At 39.6% G+C, this 17,198-nt stretch overlaps 1 protein-coding gene across 3 annotated transcripts in view; it reads left to right on the top strand.

Moving 5' to 3' along the window:
- Positions 1-17,198, top strand: part of RBM10 (RNA binding motif protein 10) — a 28,016-nt gene that overhangs the window by 1,190 nt on the left and 9,628 nt on the right. For all 3 annotated transcript variants that reach the window (XM_070741127.1, XM_070741129.1, XM_070741128.1), the window contains 8 exons: positions 4,867-4,985; positions 8,676-8,862; positions 10,844-11,035; positions 11,362-11,431; positions 13,546-13,619; positions 15,568-15,654; positions 16,475-16,535; positions 16,643-16,816. In XM_070741127.1, the coding sequence (XP_070597228.1) occupies positions 4,969-4,985; positions 8,676-8,862; positions 10,844-11,035; positions 11,362-11,431; positions 13,546-13,619; positions 15,568-15,654; positions 16,475-16,535; positions 16,643-16,816 (862 nt within the window). In that variant the 5' untranslated portion in view covers positions 4,867-4,968. The remainder of the gene's footprint in view (positions 1-4,866; positions 4,986-8,675; positions 8,863-10,843; positions 11,036-11,361; positions 11,432-13,545; positions 13,620-15,567; positions 15,655-16,474; positions 16,536-16,642; positions 16,817-17,198) is intronic.

Raw genomic sequence — 17,198 nt, 5'->3', positions numbered from 1 at the left:
GTTCTCCAGAACTGGTCAGGACCTGCTAAATCTCACCTCTGATAAAGGTGATTAGGGAGCTGGAGGGTAAAACCTGAAGAATGGTTGCAGGAATTGGTTATGTCTAGTTGAGTGAAAGGGACTCAGGGTGACATAGTGTTCCAAGCAGAGTTGGACTAGAAGATCTCTAGGGTCCTTTCCAATTCTATTATTTATGTTATTTATGTTTTCTGAGAATTGAGAATTAATAGTTCAAGTTGCAGTACTTGATGGGAATGGAGTTTTCCATATTCCAGTTCCTACACTTGATTTAAGTTTAATATTTAACTTTTATATGAATCTAAACTAGAGCAAGTAGAATAATTTCTGTATCTTGGTATAATATTTAATAAATACAGTGATACTTAAGAACTTAATTCATTCCATGACAAGGTTCTTAAGTAGAAAAGTTTGTAAGTAGAAGCAATTTTTCCCATAGGAATCAATTTAAAAGCAAATAATGCGTGAAAACCCATTAGGAAAGAAATAAAAGCTTGGAATTTGTGGGGGGAGGAGGAAGAAGAGGAGGAGGAGGACAGTCGCTGAAGGAAGAAGGTGTGAGAGGAATTTTAAAAATCTAAAATTTTAAGGCTTAAAAAAGAAGAAGAGGGACTCTGAGGCAGCAAGGAGGAGCACACACCTCCCATACACCCGACGTGAGGCTGCCTCCCATACACTGCGCCAGAGAGAGAAACCTAGGGGACATGGCAGGAAACTGGGAAATTTTTCCGGGCTTGGGTTCTTAAGCAGAAAATGGTTCTTGAGAAGAGGCAAAAAAATCTTGAACTTACCTAGAAAAGTTCTTAAGTAGAGGCGTTCTTAGGTAGAGGTACTGCTATATAGGAAAAGGGATCGAGAAATGTTATGATTATAATATTGATAAAAAGTAGTGGATAATATATGAGCTGCTGAAATTGATGAAGTACAAAAGATATGATTACAACATATCTTGATTCTTGGTATTTAGTTCTGTATTTGCAAATATACCTACTTGCTGAAATTTATTTGTAACCACAAAATCAATAGTCCTGGTGCTTTCACCGTCACTTGTGGATATGGAGAAAAACAAAAAAAATTGAATTATACAAGTTGAGGTTTCAATATTTGCTAATTCAGTTTTTTACTGTGACTTTATACAACATAATTACTATGAATAATAAGAATCTTCGACATGGATGATTTAGTAATGTAGAGACTGGGATGAGTTACTTCTGGTAACTGCCCAAACCAGTAGCAATCCACTGGTGGATTGGCCAGTGTCAGTCTATTAGCACCACCATCTTTTAAAAAAAAAAATCTTGCTAATATTTTACTGTTGTGAATTTTTTTCCTGTTCTGCTGCTTGTAAAAGAGTCTTCCCATCTGCCCCCAAGTTTATACTGACATTTATTCTTCGCCCAAAGCACAGCTACACTTTGCAAAATATTGGTGTTGTACATATATGCTGGGTTTTTCCCTCAGTACCCCTGTATCATGTACATATTCATGGATAAGCCCATCTACGTCTAAGCAGATCCTTGAATTTTTAACCAAAATGCTAATGAAGAATGTACTACCTACAGATGAGCCAATTGTGAAAAATTTTGAAAAATACAAAAATTTTGAGGTATAGCTTATTTGATGGTGTCACATTTTTCATGATATTTTGGTTAACATTTGAGGATAGTCATATGGACATATGGATGGACATATGTGGGAATATATTGCATGTATGAACTGTACAGTATTGCTGATTAATAAACACTGTTATAGAATGTTTAATGGGGCTGTGAGAATGATCTTGGAAGACGAGGAAGAGCTTCAGCTTCGACAATATTCAGACAAGAGATGTTTCAGCACATGGAAGGAAATAGGGGCATGGGAAATATTTCAAAAGAGACCCATCCCCTTAGTTCTCTGAAAAGTGAAAAGCAAGGCAGTGGAAAAGTGCTTTCAGTTTTGCAAGATATGTTGCAAGTGTTATTGTAACCCCACAATAAAAAATGTATTGCTACTCATGGTTTTGGTCTAGATTAATTTGTAGCACTGACAGGATAGGTTTATTAATTGAAAATGCTTATTTTGTACTAGATATTAAGACAGTAATTGACAGTCTGACTATTCTCATCAAAGTAAGTTCAAAACATCAAAGTTAAGACAAAATAATCAAAATTTTGGAAGATAAGCAAATCCTCCAAAACTTTGATGTGAGATTCTGGAGTTGTTGTTTTTTTGAAGTGATACTTGGTACATGAAAGCTGATTCAAATCTTAGCAATAAGATATAACTTTGGTTCCTAAATCACATTAATTAGATTCTTAGAACTTGCTAAGCAAGAGACAAACTATATTATGCTTAACCTATGAGATAAATCAATGATACAAACTCAAATTAAATGCATGCTGATCTGCAAATGTATATTTTATCTGACGTGCTTGGGAAGGAAGGCAGAGTTTAAGTATTAAAATATTTTTGACTACATTTAAATTAAACATCAGAGGAGAAGATACTAATGGGAAATAAGAGATGTAGTGACTAATTTGGCCATTGTGAATTTCTTTCTTGGTCAGTTTTAATTAGTTTGGTTATTAAACTTTGGTTTGGATTTGTGTATCTTGAAGTGAATAAGAAAGCACATCATAGAATAATAGTCAAAGAAACAGGCAATAATATTTATATCCTCTATGTCTCAAATTCCATTAGTAATAGCGCTTAGACTTATATACAACTCCATAGTGCTTTACAGTACTCTCAGAGTACTCTCGGTATGTCAGCATACTGCCCCCAACAATCTGGGTCTTCATTTTACTGATCTTGGAAGTATGGAAGTCTGAGTCAACCTTGAGCCTGTCAGTATCGAACTGCAGACTGTGGGCCGTGTTAGCCTGTACTACTGCATACTAGCCACTGCACCACTGCAATAAAAGCTGCAGTTTTGTAATGATTTAATTCTACCTTGCCTTTAGATTAACTAGATGAATGGGAACTAATAAGGCAAGCACATATTTATTTCTGAAAAGATGAATTCTGGGTCCTTATGAGAACCATTATAGTGAGTATGTGAATAATGGTAACAAAGGACAGGTGGTCCTTTGGGTATGGTCATTTGTTTAGCAACCATTCAAACTTGATAATTGCATGGAACAAAAGATTATAAATCTGGTCCTTGGAGTTCCATCCATTAGAGTGTGTTCCCTAGTGATGCGACACTGATTTCTGATGTTCCTTGCTGGTTCCCACCAGCAAAGTCAATGGAGAGGTTGTAAGTCATGGTTCCTGTGGTCCCTGCTTAATGATAGCAACTGGGACTATTGGAATTGTTGCTAAGTGGCATGGTCATGTGGTATTGCATTTTATATCTATGTCAATTAGCAGTGTCAATTCCCATCTCAGTTACTATTATAAGGTTAGGGTAACATTTACTATGGAACTCATAAAGAATTCATAATTTTGACTTACCTGTATTTATTGTTTGCCATGTTGAAAATTCGTGGAATTTAGTTTTCAATTGCTCTCCAAGATAGGTATATAATTACTTCTGGAATTCTACTAGAGAATAACAGAATGTTTCTACTCGGAAAGGATTTTCTTTTTGCATGTTAGTGGAAGCTTTGTGTACTGAGAATCAAAGGGCTTTTAGATCCATAAATCTTTCTAAATCTGTTTCAAACATTAAAAAATGCAGAAGATTATCTGACTGATAAAGCACAGTATTATGTACTCAAGTCAGATAGCCAGTCTATAAAAAAGCTAAGAATGCATATGTAAAGTTTTAACTAGTATGAACACATGGAAGATTAAAATTTAGTCTCTGGAGCTCAGGAAATGGGAGGGATCTGAGTGGGAGTGAGACAGTAGTGGTCTGTCCTTATCTGCCTATGTTTTATGAAACCATACCATTTTCCATATGAACAGTTTATAAAAGAATTCTCCACATTATTTAATAATAACCAGTGGTACATATTTGATCTTAGTTACATTCTTAGCTGATTCCAGCAATGAGATGTTAGATTTACATTTATGTTAACATGTATTTGCAAAGTTGAAGATACCGTATTTGTTGGAATTTTTATGAAATTGTGAGTTACTGCTGTGCAGAACTGCAGATTTGAGAACCTGTAATCATTCTTGCATTATAATGCCTTACATGGATTTGTGCCATATCCAGGGTTTTGTTTTTCTTATTTACAGAATTATATCTTAATCAGATCTTTAAGTTGTAGTATTGATCCAATTGCAGTGGTTTTCAACCTGGGTGTCGGGACCCCTTTGGGGGTTGAACAGCTGTTTCACGGGGGTTGCTTAAGACCATGGGAAAAGAAAAATTTGCCATGGTGTTAGGAACTAAAGCTTCTATTCTGACACCTTGGAACATATTTTTACAATCCAACCAATCAGGCATTTATAGTGGGGATATCCCTCTGACCTTCCGGCCAATCAGCTTAAAGCTCTGTTGGGAGAATTGGAACTAGAATTATGGTTGGGGTTCACCACAACACGAGGGACTATTTTAAGGGGTCGTGACTAGAAAGGCTGAGAACCACTGATGCATTGCTTTACTGTTCATAGTTTTATCAGTGGTTAGTACTGCATTAACCAAGTGTGCTTCATTTAGAGTTCAATCACGATAATTATCTGTATCATATTTCTTCTGTTTACATGTTTTGTATCTCTGCAGAGAGGGGCGGCCTACAAATCTAATTTAATTTCCTTCAAAATATTAAATACAATTAATTTAAAAATTAAGTAGCCTGTACACATGAAGTTGGAAACATTTTGGTTTTAAAGTTGTTTTAGAACTTACTGCTGCTAGGATTATAAACTATGTGAGCATTGGAATAAAAAGATTGTATTCTATTTTTCCCACAGAAATCTTTATAATCCACTTCTTATGACCTTCTGGAATGGCAGTTACCCATTGAAGGGTTTGTGCTGGAAGATTCCTAAGGTATTTGTACTTCACAGATAGCGATGGAGTATGAAAGAAGGTAAAGTATTATTTCAATTAAATTACAGTCTAGGAAGAAATGTTGTGTCTCTTTCTCTTTGGAAATGCTAGGGTTAGATAAAGAAGTTGTGAAAAGAAATAAATGTTAATTTTAGGATCTGCTCTGTTAAAACGTCATACAACCAAAATGATGCTTCTATATATGGACCAGATACAATATATAGAAATCATCATTGACTTTATTATTGCTAATAATAGGAGGAACTCAATTATATCTTAAAGGCATGACCAGGTGCTAACTGTGGAACAAACCATGAACTACAGAACTTCAAATTAAGCTAAAGAAGAAGAAAGCCAGTCAGTTTCCAGGATATTGTCTTGATTATATGCCAACTATTTTCAAGAAAATGTTTCAGGAATTGCTTTGAAGTCCTGAAGTTCATTGATAGAAAATCAGAGAAAAAGAGGTGTGAAGTCAATGTCAGGATGTTAAGGTAGCTCCCCCAGGAGGCTCTACAGGAAGCACCGAACCACAGCTGTTCGGGTTTGGCAAAAGTTCGGTTTCGGGAGGACGCTGAGAAGCCCCCCGGCTGTTTCAAAAGGCGACAGCCAGGCGGCAGGGCTTCTCGACGGCCACCCGAAACCGAACTTTTGCCAAACTTCTGAGTTCGGCGTTCGGGTGGCGGGTTTGTAAGATGGAAAAAGTTCGGAAGAAGAGGCAAAAAATTTCCAAACCCTGGGTTCGTATCTCAGAAAGTTCATATGACGAGGGGTTCGTATCACGAGGTACCACTGTATTTTGTTTTTCATTATAGAAACTTTTTATAGTTTTCTCTCTCCTTTCTATACTGTATTGGAACATTGTTGCAATTACAGTATACAGTGATCTCTCGATTAGCGCGGGGGTTATGTTCCAAGACCTCCTGCGCTAATCGATTTCCGCGTTATAGTGGTGCGGAAGTAAAAAACACCATCTGCGCATGCGCGCCATTTTTTTCATGGCCGCACATGCGCAGATGGTGGAGTTTGCGTGTGGGCGGCGGGGAAGACCAAGGGAAGGTTCCTTCAGCCGCCCAACAGCTGATCTGCTCCGCAGCGCGGAAGCAGCGAGGAGCCGAAGATGGGGTTTCCCCGTTGCCCAGGCAAAGGGGAAACCCCATCTTCGGCTCCTCGCTGCTGCCGCGCTGCGGAGCGGATCAGGAGTTGGGCGGCTGAAGGAACCTTCCCTTGGTCTTCCTGCCGCCCAGGCAAAGGGGGAAACCCCAAGATCGCTTGCCGCTTGCCGTATTGCAGCTTGGAGCCTTGCTTCGCCTCCTTCGCTGCAATACGGCAAGCGGCAAGCGATCTTGGGGTTTCCCCTTTGCCTGGGCGGCGCTGGGGCCATGCGGAGCCGCTCATCTAGGGGGGCGTGGACCGGCAAGGTGCCCTCCGCTCTCTCTCTTTCTCTCCCTGTTACCGGTGTGGTATAAGAGAGAGAAAGAAAGAGAAAGGAGGGCGACTTGCCAGTCCACGCCCCCCTGGATGAGCGGCCCCGCATGGCCCCAGCGCCGGACTCCGCCGTTGCCTCCGCCCTTGTTCGGCTCTGCAGCTGAGAGGCCACGTCCACCCCCTCCTCGGTGTCCCCGGCACCCAGCGTCCCCACGCCGCCTCCACCTCCCGGTAATGCGCCCGACCTCTGCCTCTCTCTTTCTCTCTCATATACCACGCCGGCAACAGGGAGAGAAAGAGAGAGAGAACTAGCGCGGACTTATTTTTTAATTAATATTTTTTGAAAAACCGCGTTGCAGCGTTTCGCGCTAATCGAGACCGTGCTAATCGAGGGATCACTACATAAATACAGTGACACCTAGTGTCCACTTTGGATAATCTTTTCATTTTTGGAGCACAGTTGTGGATTATGTAATACTTGTTCTATATTGTTCCTGAGAGATATTAACTTGGTTTGAACTGAAGAGAGTAGCATATCTGAAATCTGATTGTTATGGCTGCAAATACCTGGCTGTTTGCTATCTGGAGACTTTTTTTCTTTATATTTATATTGATATTTTGAATTATAATTTGGATTTTTACTGTCTTTTTTCCCCCTGATATTTTTTTGCAAATAAATTGATTAGGGCAAGAAGAGCCTGAAGTTTTGGAATCCACCCCCCCCCCCTTGTTTTTCTTCATTGTATAGGTTTTTTTCCCCCTTTTCTTCCTGGAGTTTTTTATTTGGACCCATCCCTCTTCTTTTGTAGTTTGATTTTTTTTGGAGCTTTCTACATTCTTTTTCTTGGATATTGGATTAATTTAGTTGCTATCTTCTCCCCTCCCCCTCTTTTTTGTAATGTATATACAAAAAAAAGCTTCAAGAAGTAATTACAAAGACGAGGATGGAAACATTTTAATGGTAGAAATATTGATGAATAATAATAAGATGTTACTAGTTGCAATTTATGCACCCAATGAAAATCAAGCTATGTTTTATGCTAATTTATATCAGAAATTAACTGAATTAGACTATGAAAATATATGTATGCTGGGAGATTTCAACGCTACTGTTCAGGTAGATATGGACTATAAAACATCAAAAAAAAGAATAAGACTCAAAGGAAAAAATTACCTAAATCTTTTTTTTTTACTATGGTGGATGAATTGAATATATTTGATGCATGGAGACAGAAGTTCCCAACTGAAAAACAATATAATTTTTTATTCTGCTAGACACATGTCAAGGATTGATTTGATCTGGATGTCCTTAGAAATGTCATTGAATATACACTATATGAATATTGAAATAGGCACTATTGAAATAGGCACATAGGCTGACCACAATCCAATAATGATAACTTGGCAAGGGAAGAGGAAAAGAACCAGATGGATGCTGAATCAGGAAGTTTTAAATGAAAAAGAATTTCAACAGCATATAGGAAAAGAAATGGACTTTTTCTTTTAAAAAAATTATAAAGGTGATATATCTTTACTGATCATATGGGATACAGCTAAGGCGTATTTCAGAGTATTGTCAATGACTTACACTGCAAAATAAAACAAAAATAGACAAAGGTGGGAGACTCAAAAAAAACAACCTAGAAGAGGAATCTAAAGAATTAGAAAAGAAGCTTCAGAGCGATGAATAAAACAAAAATATTAAAATGGTGATGGATTTGAACAAACACAAAACATATTTGAAAATGAAGAAATAGCACGAAAGTTGAAAAGTTCTAAGCAAAATTTTTTGAACATGCCAATAAACCAGGAAGATGGTTAGCATATAAGATGAAAAAAGAAAAAGGAAAAAAATGGATAAAGCACCTGGAAGATGTTGAGGGGAATATTAAACACTGTTGGGAAGAAAAAAAGAAGATAGCATGGACATTTTACAAAGATTTGTATAAACAGGAAAAAAAACTATTTGGAGGAAATGGACATACCAAAGTATACATATACATAATAATAATAATAATAATAATAATAATAATAATAATAATAATAATAATAATAAATATGTGCTTCATCAATTATAGGAAATCCTTTAATTGTGTCTTGGTAGACAACAGTAAGGGAAATAATACTCTTTGGAAGTCCTGATTTCTTTAAATAAACATTTTGATGTTTTTTTCTGTTTCAGTCATGATGCTAGAAAGCTGTAACGGAAAGTTTAAGTAGGGCATGTGCTTCGCTCTTAATCAGTAATGGTACTAGTACTTTACAATTCTTTTTAAGCATTTCTTCTTTTTGTATACCGTAGAGGTGGCCGTGGGGATCGGACAGGCCGATATGGTGCTGTTGAACAGATTCAGGATGAAAACTCAGAAGGCCGGAATCAGAGGGACCATGATTACAGAGATATGGATTATCGATCATACCTGAGAGATTTCAACAGCCAAGAACCTGCTAATGATTATGATGATTCCTCCGAAGAACACAGTGTGGAGGTGAGTGGAGGGTAAAATCTCCTTCCAGTAAATCTTTTCTCCTACTGATTTAATGGTCACCTTCAGGCAGTTTTCTCAGAAATAGTAGAGTAATGGCTTTTCTGAGCAATTCAATAACTTGGAGCCTTTGAATAACTGCTGCCTTGTGAGTAAGGATTCCTTCGGCTCATATTTCTTTTAGAATCCTGAGGGAAATTCCATGCCATTCAAAGTGGAGTTACTTGTGGGGAGGTCAAAATTATTTACTATTTATTACCTCAATTTATATGTCACCCATCTCTTGGAAGCAGTTCTATGCAGGTTATATTAATTAAAAACTGATAAAAACAATAAATTGTAACCTTAAATTAATTTGAAATTGACGAGGATAATAAGAAAGAAAGCAAAAGCATGCGGTGATGGTGGGGGAGGGCATCTTATTTAGTCTGTTAACCACCTCCAGAATGATCTGATCCTATTTTGGGGCCCTTCGACCAATTGGCAGAGTCAGGTCTTTAAGCCCTTTCAGGTGGGTGCTGATCTCACTTTGGAGGGAGCACAATGTTCCAAAAGGCAGGACCCATGGCAGAAAAGGGTCTTCTCCTGGACTCCCAATCCAGGAAAGGGTGCAACTGGCCCACAATATGAAGTTGTGCAAAGGCTGTCCTAGCCATGACTGTCACTAGCTCTTCAAGCAGGAGTCATAAGTCCAAGAGAACCTCCAGGTTGCACACCAGGTCAGTCTGGGATAGTACAAACTCTCCAGAATAAAAATATTAGAAGTCCTGGATCCTGAAGGTCTATGCACCCAGAACCATTCTGTCTCACTAGGGTTCGTCCAAAATCTGTTATTCCCACATTCAGATCCCTGCAGTCTCCATACACTGCAAGAAAGCAGTGACAGCAGCATTTGTATCACTGGGAATGGAGATGTAAGTGTACTGGTTGTACCTCATCCCATGGTGGTGGATGATCTCACCTGATGGCTTTATGTAAATATTAAAAAGGAGTAGAATATTGAGCCCTGCCACAAAAGAGCAGCCATGTGGGTTGGACTTTTCGTTCTCTATCCACACCAATTGGGACCTGCATTGAAGAAAGGAGACAAACCAGTGCAAGACTGCCACCCAGTCCCAAGTGTTGCAATCAGCCCCCAAACAGCCTGAATTCTGACTGGAAGGGTTCAAGATAATCCATTTCATCCAGAATCCTCTGAAACTGCCAAGCCACCACATTTTCTACCATTTTCTACCAAAGGGAAGGTGGGAGACTGGATGAAAATTATCCAGACAGTTCAGATTAAGAGATGGGGGTTTTTTGATGAGAGAATGAATTAGAGCCCCCTTTAAAAAATCCTGGAAAAGTCCCATACTGCAATGAAGAATTTAACACTGCCTGAACCCACCAAACAGAAGGGACAGGAATCTAATTGACAAGTGGTTGCATTGACAGCTTCAAGGACCCTAACTACTTCCTCAGGTCCCACAGGATTGGGTAAGACCTTTCCCAGGAATCTTTAATGGACCTGCACCATACATGCATTTGAATCCAAACAACTTTATTTGCCAGTTGTTCTACAGATTCCTCTATATGGCCTTGGAGATGATCACTTGAGCTCTCCTGTCCCAGGAGAGACCGGGTGATCCTGAACAGGGCTGCCAGGCAACAGTCTGCAGATGCAACAAGACTGGAGAAATGATGGTGTTTTGCCTGCCTTACCACCACAAGAGAGATCTTAGTAGCAGATGCAAGTGATGTCTGGTTGGATATAACATATATCCTTATTTTTCCTCCTGTGGGTTATATAAAGAAATAATGTAGGGCTGTGTGCAAAATAATTGAGACATTGGACCTGGGTTTGTAGATAAGTGCTTGTTCATAAAACATGATGTCTACTTTACATTGCTAGGTCTTCGCCAGCAAGCTTGAAGGCTTCTTTGTCTAGTTCAGTCTTGGCCTTCCAGCCTGCTAAGGTGTTGTCTTCTGTGTTGTTATTTCTTAGGATTCTTATGAGGCCTCCTCCGGATCAGAGACACAACACAGAAAACGAGATAGTCCAAATGAGCATTTGGGATTTCCTGGTGATGGTGATTACCGGGACCAAGACTATCGGACTGAACAGGAGGAAGAAGAACAGAAGGCTAGCAGCATCATTATGCTGAGGATGTTACCTCAGTCTGCCACTGAGAGTGATGTAAGTTGGTTGCTTCAGGTAAAAGGCGTTTTGGGATCTTTGATTCAGGAATAGAGAACGCACGGCCCCCAAATGTTACTGAACTCCATTGGCATGGTGGTTGGGATTGCTGGCAATTGTAATTGAGCAGCATCTTGTAAGAGCAGCCCATACAAAAACCCATTAGCAGCATTCACTACTTCTTTCAGTGCAGTGGAGATTCTCAGTCATCCAGGTCATGGTTGTCCCAAAGGTACTTTTTCAAGAGGCAGCAGGACTTCTTTCAGTGATGGTTATAGTAAAGCCTCTTGTTATTGGCATTATTAACAGATTCTTTGCATTTGTAGATCCGGGCTCAGCTACAGGCACACGGATTCCAGCCCCGTGAGGTGCGACTGATGCGGAATAAAGCCTCAGGTGAGTGTCTGTTCAAGTTCTTTCTACCCTTTTCTTTTGATATGGTTGTAATGGTTCAAATAGCATTTGACATATTGCAAATTAGAATGTGGTATGCTGTGTGTGTGTGTGCTTGTGGAGCAGTTTTGCCCTGTGGCATTATGTACTCAATTGTAGCTTCTGCTGTAGCATATCTGCCAATCAGTGATAAGTATAAGTCAAGTCTTCCAGAGGTTAGCAGTTGATTCAGAGGTAGTCCTTTAAGTGCTATTGTCTATTATCAAAATCCAATAAATGTGGCCCTCAGTGGTTTTTCTGCTGTGAGATTGCCCTGAAAAAGGAGCGGAAGATGTGGCCTTTCATTTCCAAGTTTCACTGTAATCTGCATAAGTGTGACTCTTTGAAGGTTTATGGTTCAATATTGCTTTCCGTATTAAGATAAATTCTTACTTATTCTCTGTCTTTCTTACTTGGCCTCTTTCACCAATACATGGCAAAGGATTAAGACAACCTTTTGGTTATATATTGCACTTATTTGACCATATTTTATCAGATACGTTGGTGTGCCTTTTTAGATCTTTGCAGCCTGAACTAGACTCCATTTTAAGATTGCTACCAATGAAACATATATCTGGGCATGTGTCCAACTTTTGACCCCATCAGGCTAACTATAATTCTCCAGCCACTTGTGGTTCACCAAGGATTTAAGAAAACTCCCGGCTTTTTTCTATCTTTTTTGTGATGGGATAGGTGATTGTCAAGCACTTGTGTGAATACAGTACTTGATTTGTGAACTTGCTCAGTTTAATAGACTGTAAATAGTGCCAGCCTGCACTTAAGGAAGACAGGTTGCCAACAAGTTAGATGGGTATATATGATATATGCAAGGATAAAAAGGTATCTCTTAAGCTTGCTCCAAAACAAAACGATGTAGGGCTGTTCTGAGAATAAAGTAAGTTGTTTAATCAAGCAGGTAAGTATACTTCTTGTCAAGGTGGTTCCCTACCTATCACACAAACTTGCAGGCCCTGAGATAGGGCTGTGTACCTTTCTTTTCTCCCCCCCCTCCCCCCTCTTTATTTTAAAGCAAGGTTTATGTTTTTGATGATAGTCCTCTGTATCTGCCCTTGTTGTTCAAGGCCTGAAGTGGACTCGCAGATACTGCAAGATGGAGGGTACAGAAAGGCACCCTGCTTCTATGGGCAACCAGAGGCTAAGAGAAGACAATTACAATGCAAAATGAATTTTACATTACAACAATAACTGGAATTGCAGACTTTGAGAAAGAGCCTCCCAAAATGTGGTCTCTTGAACGTTCCCATTTAGTGGACTGGTCTACCTAATGTCAGTTTGGTTTCCCTTTAAACATTTTATCTTAATTCCATGACTAATAAGGAAAAAAGTGGGAATCGGTGCCTTTTTGGAATTTTAATAAACTCTCAATTTAGGCACATGAATTTATCTTACATTTATGCAAGCAACATTTATCGTTCTTTATTGCAATAGAAAGGGACTATTGTTGTTTCTGTTGGACAGATGGACCAATAAGATTGATTGATGGAGTCATCAGATGAATTTTAAGCTGGAATTTAAATCCAATTCTTTCAGAATGAAGTTCAGACTGAAGCATTTTACTTTGATCCTTTCCTGTTATGTGGGGTTATATAAACCTTTCCTAAATCTAAACAGCAAGCGCCATATGTAGCCTTCTGCATAGATTCTTTCAACCAGCTATTTTTTATAAAAAAAAATAACTGTCTCTATTAGTGCTAGAAATAGATCTCTTCCTTTTGGAAATACAGGCTAGATAAACGTTGACCTAGAAGTTGGGACACCACAATTCTCTTCTCAGTTCTAGGAAAAATAAGCAACTAGATGGTTTGAGTAGCAGTGAATAGCATCTGTCCATCAAAAATACTTTACTGGAATGATCATAAAAGATGCTGGTGACCAGCATTTGAGTCTGCACCATTCCATTTTGCAACCTAGGGTGCCTTTCCTGTGCCTTCCCATTCTACCTTATTTTCTCCCTTGCGCCCTGCCCTTGCCCCATTTGGTACAGCAACAGGGGTGCGTGATGTTGGCTGGATCTGTTGACTAACACACTGCGTCTGTATCTGAATGCTGTCCTCCAGGTCAGAGCCGGGGCTTCGCCTTCGTCGAGTTTAATCACTTGCAGGACGCTACACGATGGATGGAAGCCAATCAGGTTGCTTTGCTGCACTTGAAACCCACAAGTACTACTACTGTTAATGACCAATCTCAACACCTGGTTCATGTGACAACTTCTAGATGCCTTCCCCCTTAGGAAACTACTGAACTGGGATTAGGAAGAGCAGCTAGAACTGAAAGTCAGCTATCTTGCCTTGTTTACAATTCTAGGAATCAAACAGAGTATTGAGAACTGGGCGTTTGACTTCTGGGGTCTACTTATTACCTGAAAAAAAAAGGAGGGGGGGGCTTTTCAAGACAACAGGGCTTTAAAGTGACGTTAAAAAAATTCAGGCAGCAAGTCAGAATTGGATATAATTTTCACCATGGGGATGACAATGGGATCTGACAAGTTGAGCAGCAGGGGAATTTAGATGCTGATCCACATTAAGGGGATTGTGGGAGTTCCTAGCAGTTAGAAATAGGGGCTTGGGAAGTCACGAGTCCTGTTTGTGTTCTCCTTGCTCTGAAAATATGCATGCTCAGTATGACTGGCAGTTTATAGCTGTAGCTGAACAGTAGATATTGAAGCTGGCCACCTGTCAGTGGGTGTCTTTTTCTCCATAATCTGCCAGAGATTATTATGACAGGAGTGAAAGTCTAAAATGGAAACTTCCCTAGGAAGTTTTTTTTTCTTTTTGTTATCACAACAGCTGTTTCTTGACAGCTGCTCTGTCTAAGACCCCATGTTCTCTTTAGCACCGTAGGTTTACAGTAGAGATGATGTGACAAGGCAACTTTTTAAGACCCAAACTGTGTCTGTTCTGACTAGTTTAAAACTGTACTCTTATTTCCAAGCGACTGTAATCTGGATGAATATGCAATCCTAGCCCTGACTGGGTTTCCTGGGGTTTATGCAGCTATGGCAGCTACCTTTGCCATTTCTTTTTCTTCCTGTTTTCTTGCGTTGACAATATAGTTGGGCCACGTGTGCGCATCCCCAGTGGGAGCTGACATGTGTAGCCCCAAGCATGGCTGAGATGATACATGTTGCTCTGGATGTGGGAGAGATGCGGAAAAATTGGGTTGAGAGACATATGTTGAAACTGGCAGTGTTTCTCTCCGAAGGTTGGCAGTGGGCAAAGAGATAGGCAGGGTTCTTGCATTTACCAGAAAGAGATTTTAGTCAATTAGGCCTTGACTTAGCAGCTTTTAGGAATTGGTTTTGGAAAGTGGTCTGGCTTAGTGGTCTGGTCCTTCTGAACTATATGCCCATAAAATTGTTTGATGTCTTCACCAAATGTTGAAACCTTGCAATTGAGTAAAATAGTAATTTTGATAGACTATTTAGGGAATATACGGTTAGAGTAGACAATTAAATTGGGGTGTTGTACATGGTAGAACAGACTAGATGTCTAGCATTGAACATCTGTGGATGTATGCATATTAAAATCTTATTTAATGCTCTCCCAAAAGAGTTCATTTTCAAGGGAGATTGAGCGTTTCTCCAAGCATGCCCTTAAACTGGAATTGATACCACCATAGCAGAGATTTGTATTGAATGAGGGAGCAGACAGGGAAATACACCCATTGTGGGGACACAGTGGCACTGGGCTGGGAAAAGAGAAGAAAAGAGAAATGGTGGGGCAAAAGGTCAACCAAGGTTATTCTAGAGGCATTGCATAGTGGTATCTCACAGCACGGCTGCATTTCTCGTCTGTTTCTCCTTTTCTTCATCTTTCTCTCTTTCTCTCTCCAATACACTCTCCCTCCATCACAGCAACCACACGTCCTGGTGCCTTGGGTAGAAACAGGTGTCGGCCAGATTAGGTGTGCTCTAGCCAAATAGCCAAGTTCCAAAACTCTCTCAGCCTATGCTCCCTTCCCTCCCTCACCCTCATCCATTCAGCTGAAGGGTTTGAACCTCTCCTCCTTTCTGCTGCGGCAGTGATGGTCACCTCCTTCCTCCACTTCAGAGTCTCATTGGGGTGTTTCTCTCCCTGCAGCATTCACTCACCATCCTTGGTCAGAAAGTCTCCATGCACTACAGTGACCCTAAACCCAAGATCAACGAGGATTGGCTCTGCAGCAAGGTATCTGCTTTTTTGAATCAGTTTGTAGAGGTATTCCGTAATGTGGGGCTCAGAGCTGTGGGTTTGGACTGCAGTGTGAAGGATGTTGTGCTGCTGGGGGAACAAAATTCGTGGGCTCAGCAGCGGTCTGATATACTTAGAACAATGACTATGATTTTTCCAGTTGCAAGGGATAAATATTGAATATTAATGTTTCTATGATGAAGGCCCAATATAAGTTCAGCCCACTTGCTTGGTTTTGCTTCTAAAACAATGATTAAAGTGTTATTTTCCTCAATATTGTCTAAATAACTATTGCAAATGTTTTTGTCAAAGATTGCACCAACCACAAGAAAATAAGAGATAAAGAGCAGTTTAGGAAGCTTGACTTTATGAGCTAAGACTGAGGTCTAATCGGACAAAGGGATTGTTTTCTCAGGTTTTATTTTTGAGTGCTTTTCCACTACAGCCATTAGGACAAGAATTTAAATTATGCATTCAGGGATAGTACTAGCTGGTACAGTGGCTTTCATTCAAAAAAAATCCTATTCAAATAGAATATCTACTGATAAAGAACACATGCAGAAAAGGCTTGTCTGCAAGCATAAAATCGTGAAAAAAACCTGAGGTGACAATACATTATGGACACAAAAATCAGGTTGTGTAATTTTTCCAACTTTAATTACAGTATTTGAAACCACGGATACTAAATCCTTGGATAATGAGAGCCACTTGTGATTTTGCAGTGGAACCTATCCGATAGGGAAACATTTTTATAAAAGAGTGTTCCGTTGGAGATATTTATTTGAAAATAAAGATTGTCTTTTTTCCCCCCGAACAGTGTGGGGTTCAGAATTTCAAGCGCAGAGAGAAATGTTTCAAGTGTGGCATTCCCAGATCTGGTAAGATTAATAGCTCAGCTCTTTTCAGCTCTGTTTATACCTGTAGAAACTACTCTTAATTCCACCACCCCACACACACCTTTTCATCTCCATCCACTTTGTAACAGAAGCTGAGCAGAAGCTGCCCCCTGGCGGTCGCTTAGATCAACTAGTGGCATTATCAGGGCGTGAACTCAGCCAAGGCCTTCTGCCTCTCCCACAGCCATACCAGGTGTCAGCAGCTCTGTCCACTCAGCCTGTGGCCCCCATATCTGAACCATGTGCAGAGAATGCTAATGACAGTGAGTATAAAATTTGATATACAGCAGCAATAAAGTCATTGAGATTTGTTAATTAGATTTCTTCACTTGATTTAATTTAATTTAATAAACTCAAGCTTCTGATGAAGGTTTCATAACATTTTACCTACTTGAATTTTTGTGCTTAGGCTTAGAAGTCGTTTAGCAGGCCCAGCTTGGCTGTAAAATAGAAGTTGGCTGGTTTAATTGGTGTAGATTTTAAATGTAACGCCTAGCTCTAAGAATTGAATGCAGAATGGTAAGTTTGATTGGCAAATAGGGGGAAATCTGCTAATGTGTAGCTGTTTTATAGTAGGTTTTGAAATCTTAGACTGAAGAAAGCCCCTGCAAAAGTCAATTCTGAATTGTGATTGAATGAATTGTG

This window comes from Erythrolamprus reginae, chromosome 2, assembly GCF_031021105.1.
Source record: "Erythrolamprus reginae isolate rEryReg1 chromosome 2, rEryReg1.hap1, whole genome shotgun sequence".
Taxonomy (NCBI): domain Eukaryota; kingdom Metazoa; phylum Chordata; class Lepidosauria; order Squamata; family Dipsadidae; genus Erythrolamprus; species Erythrolamprus reginae.
Note: the sequence above shows the minus strand (reverse complement) of the source record. Positions and strands in the feature narration are given on the sequence as shown.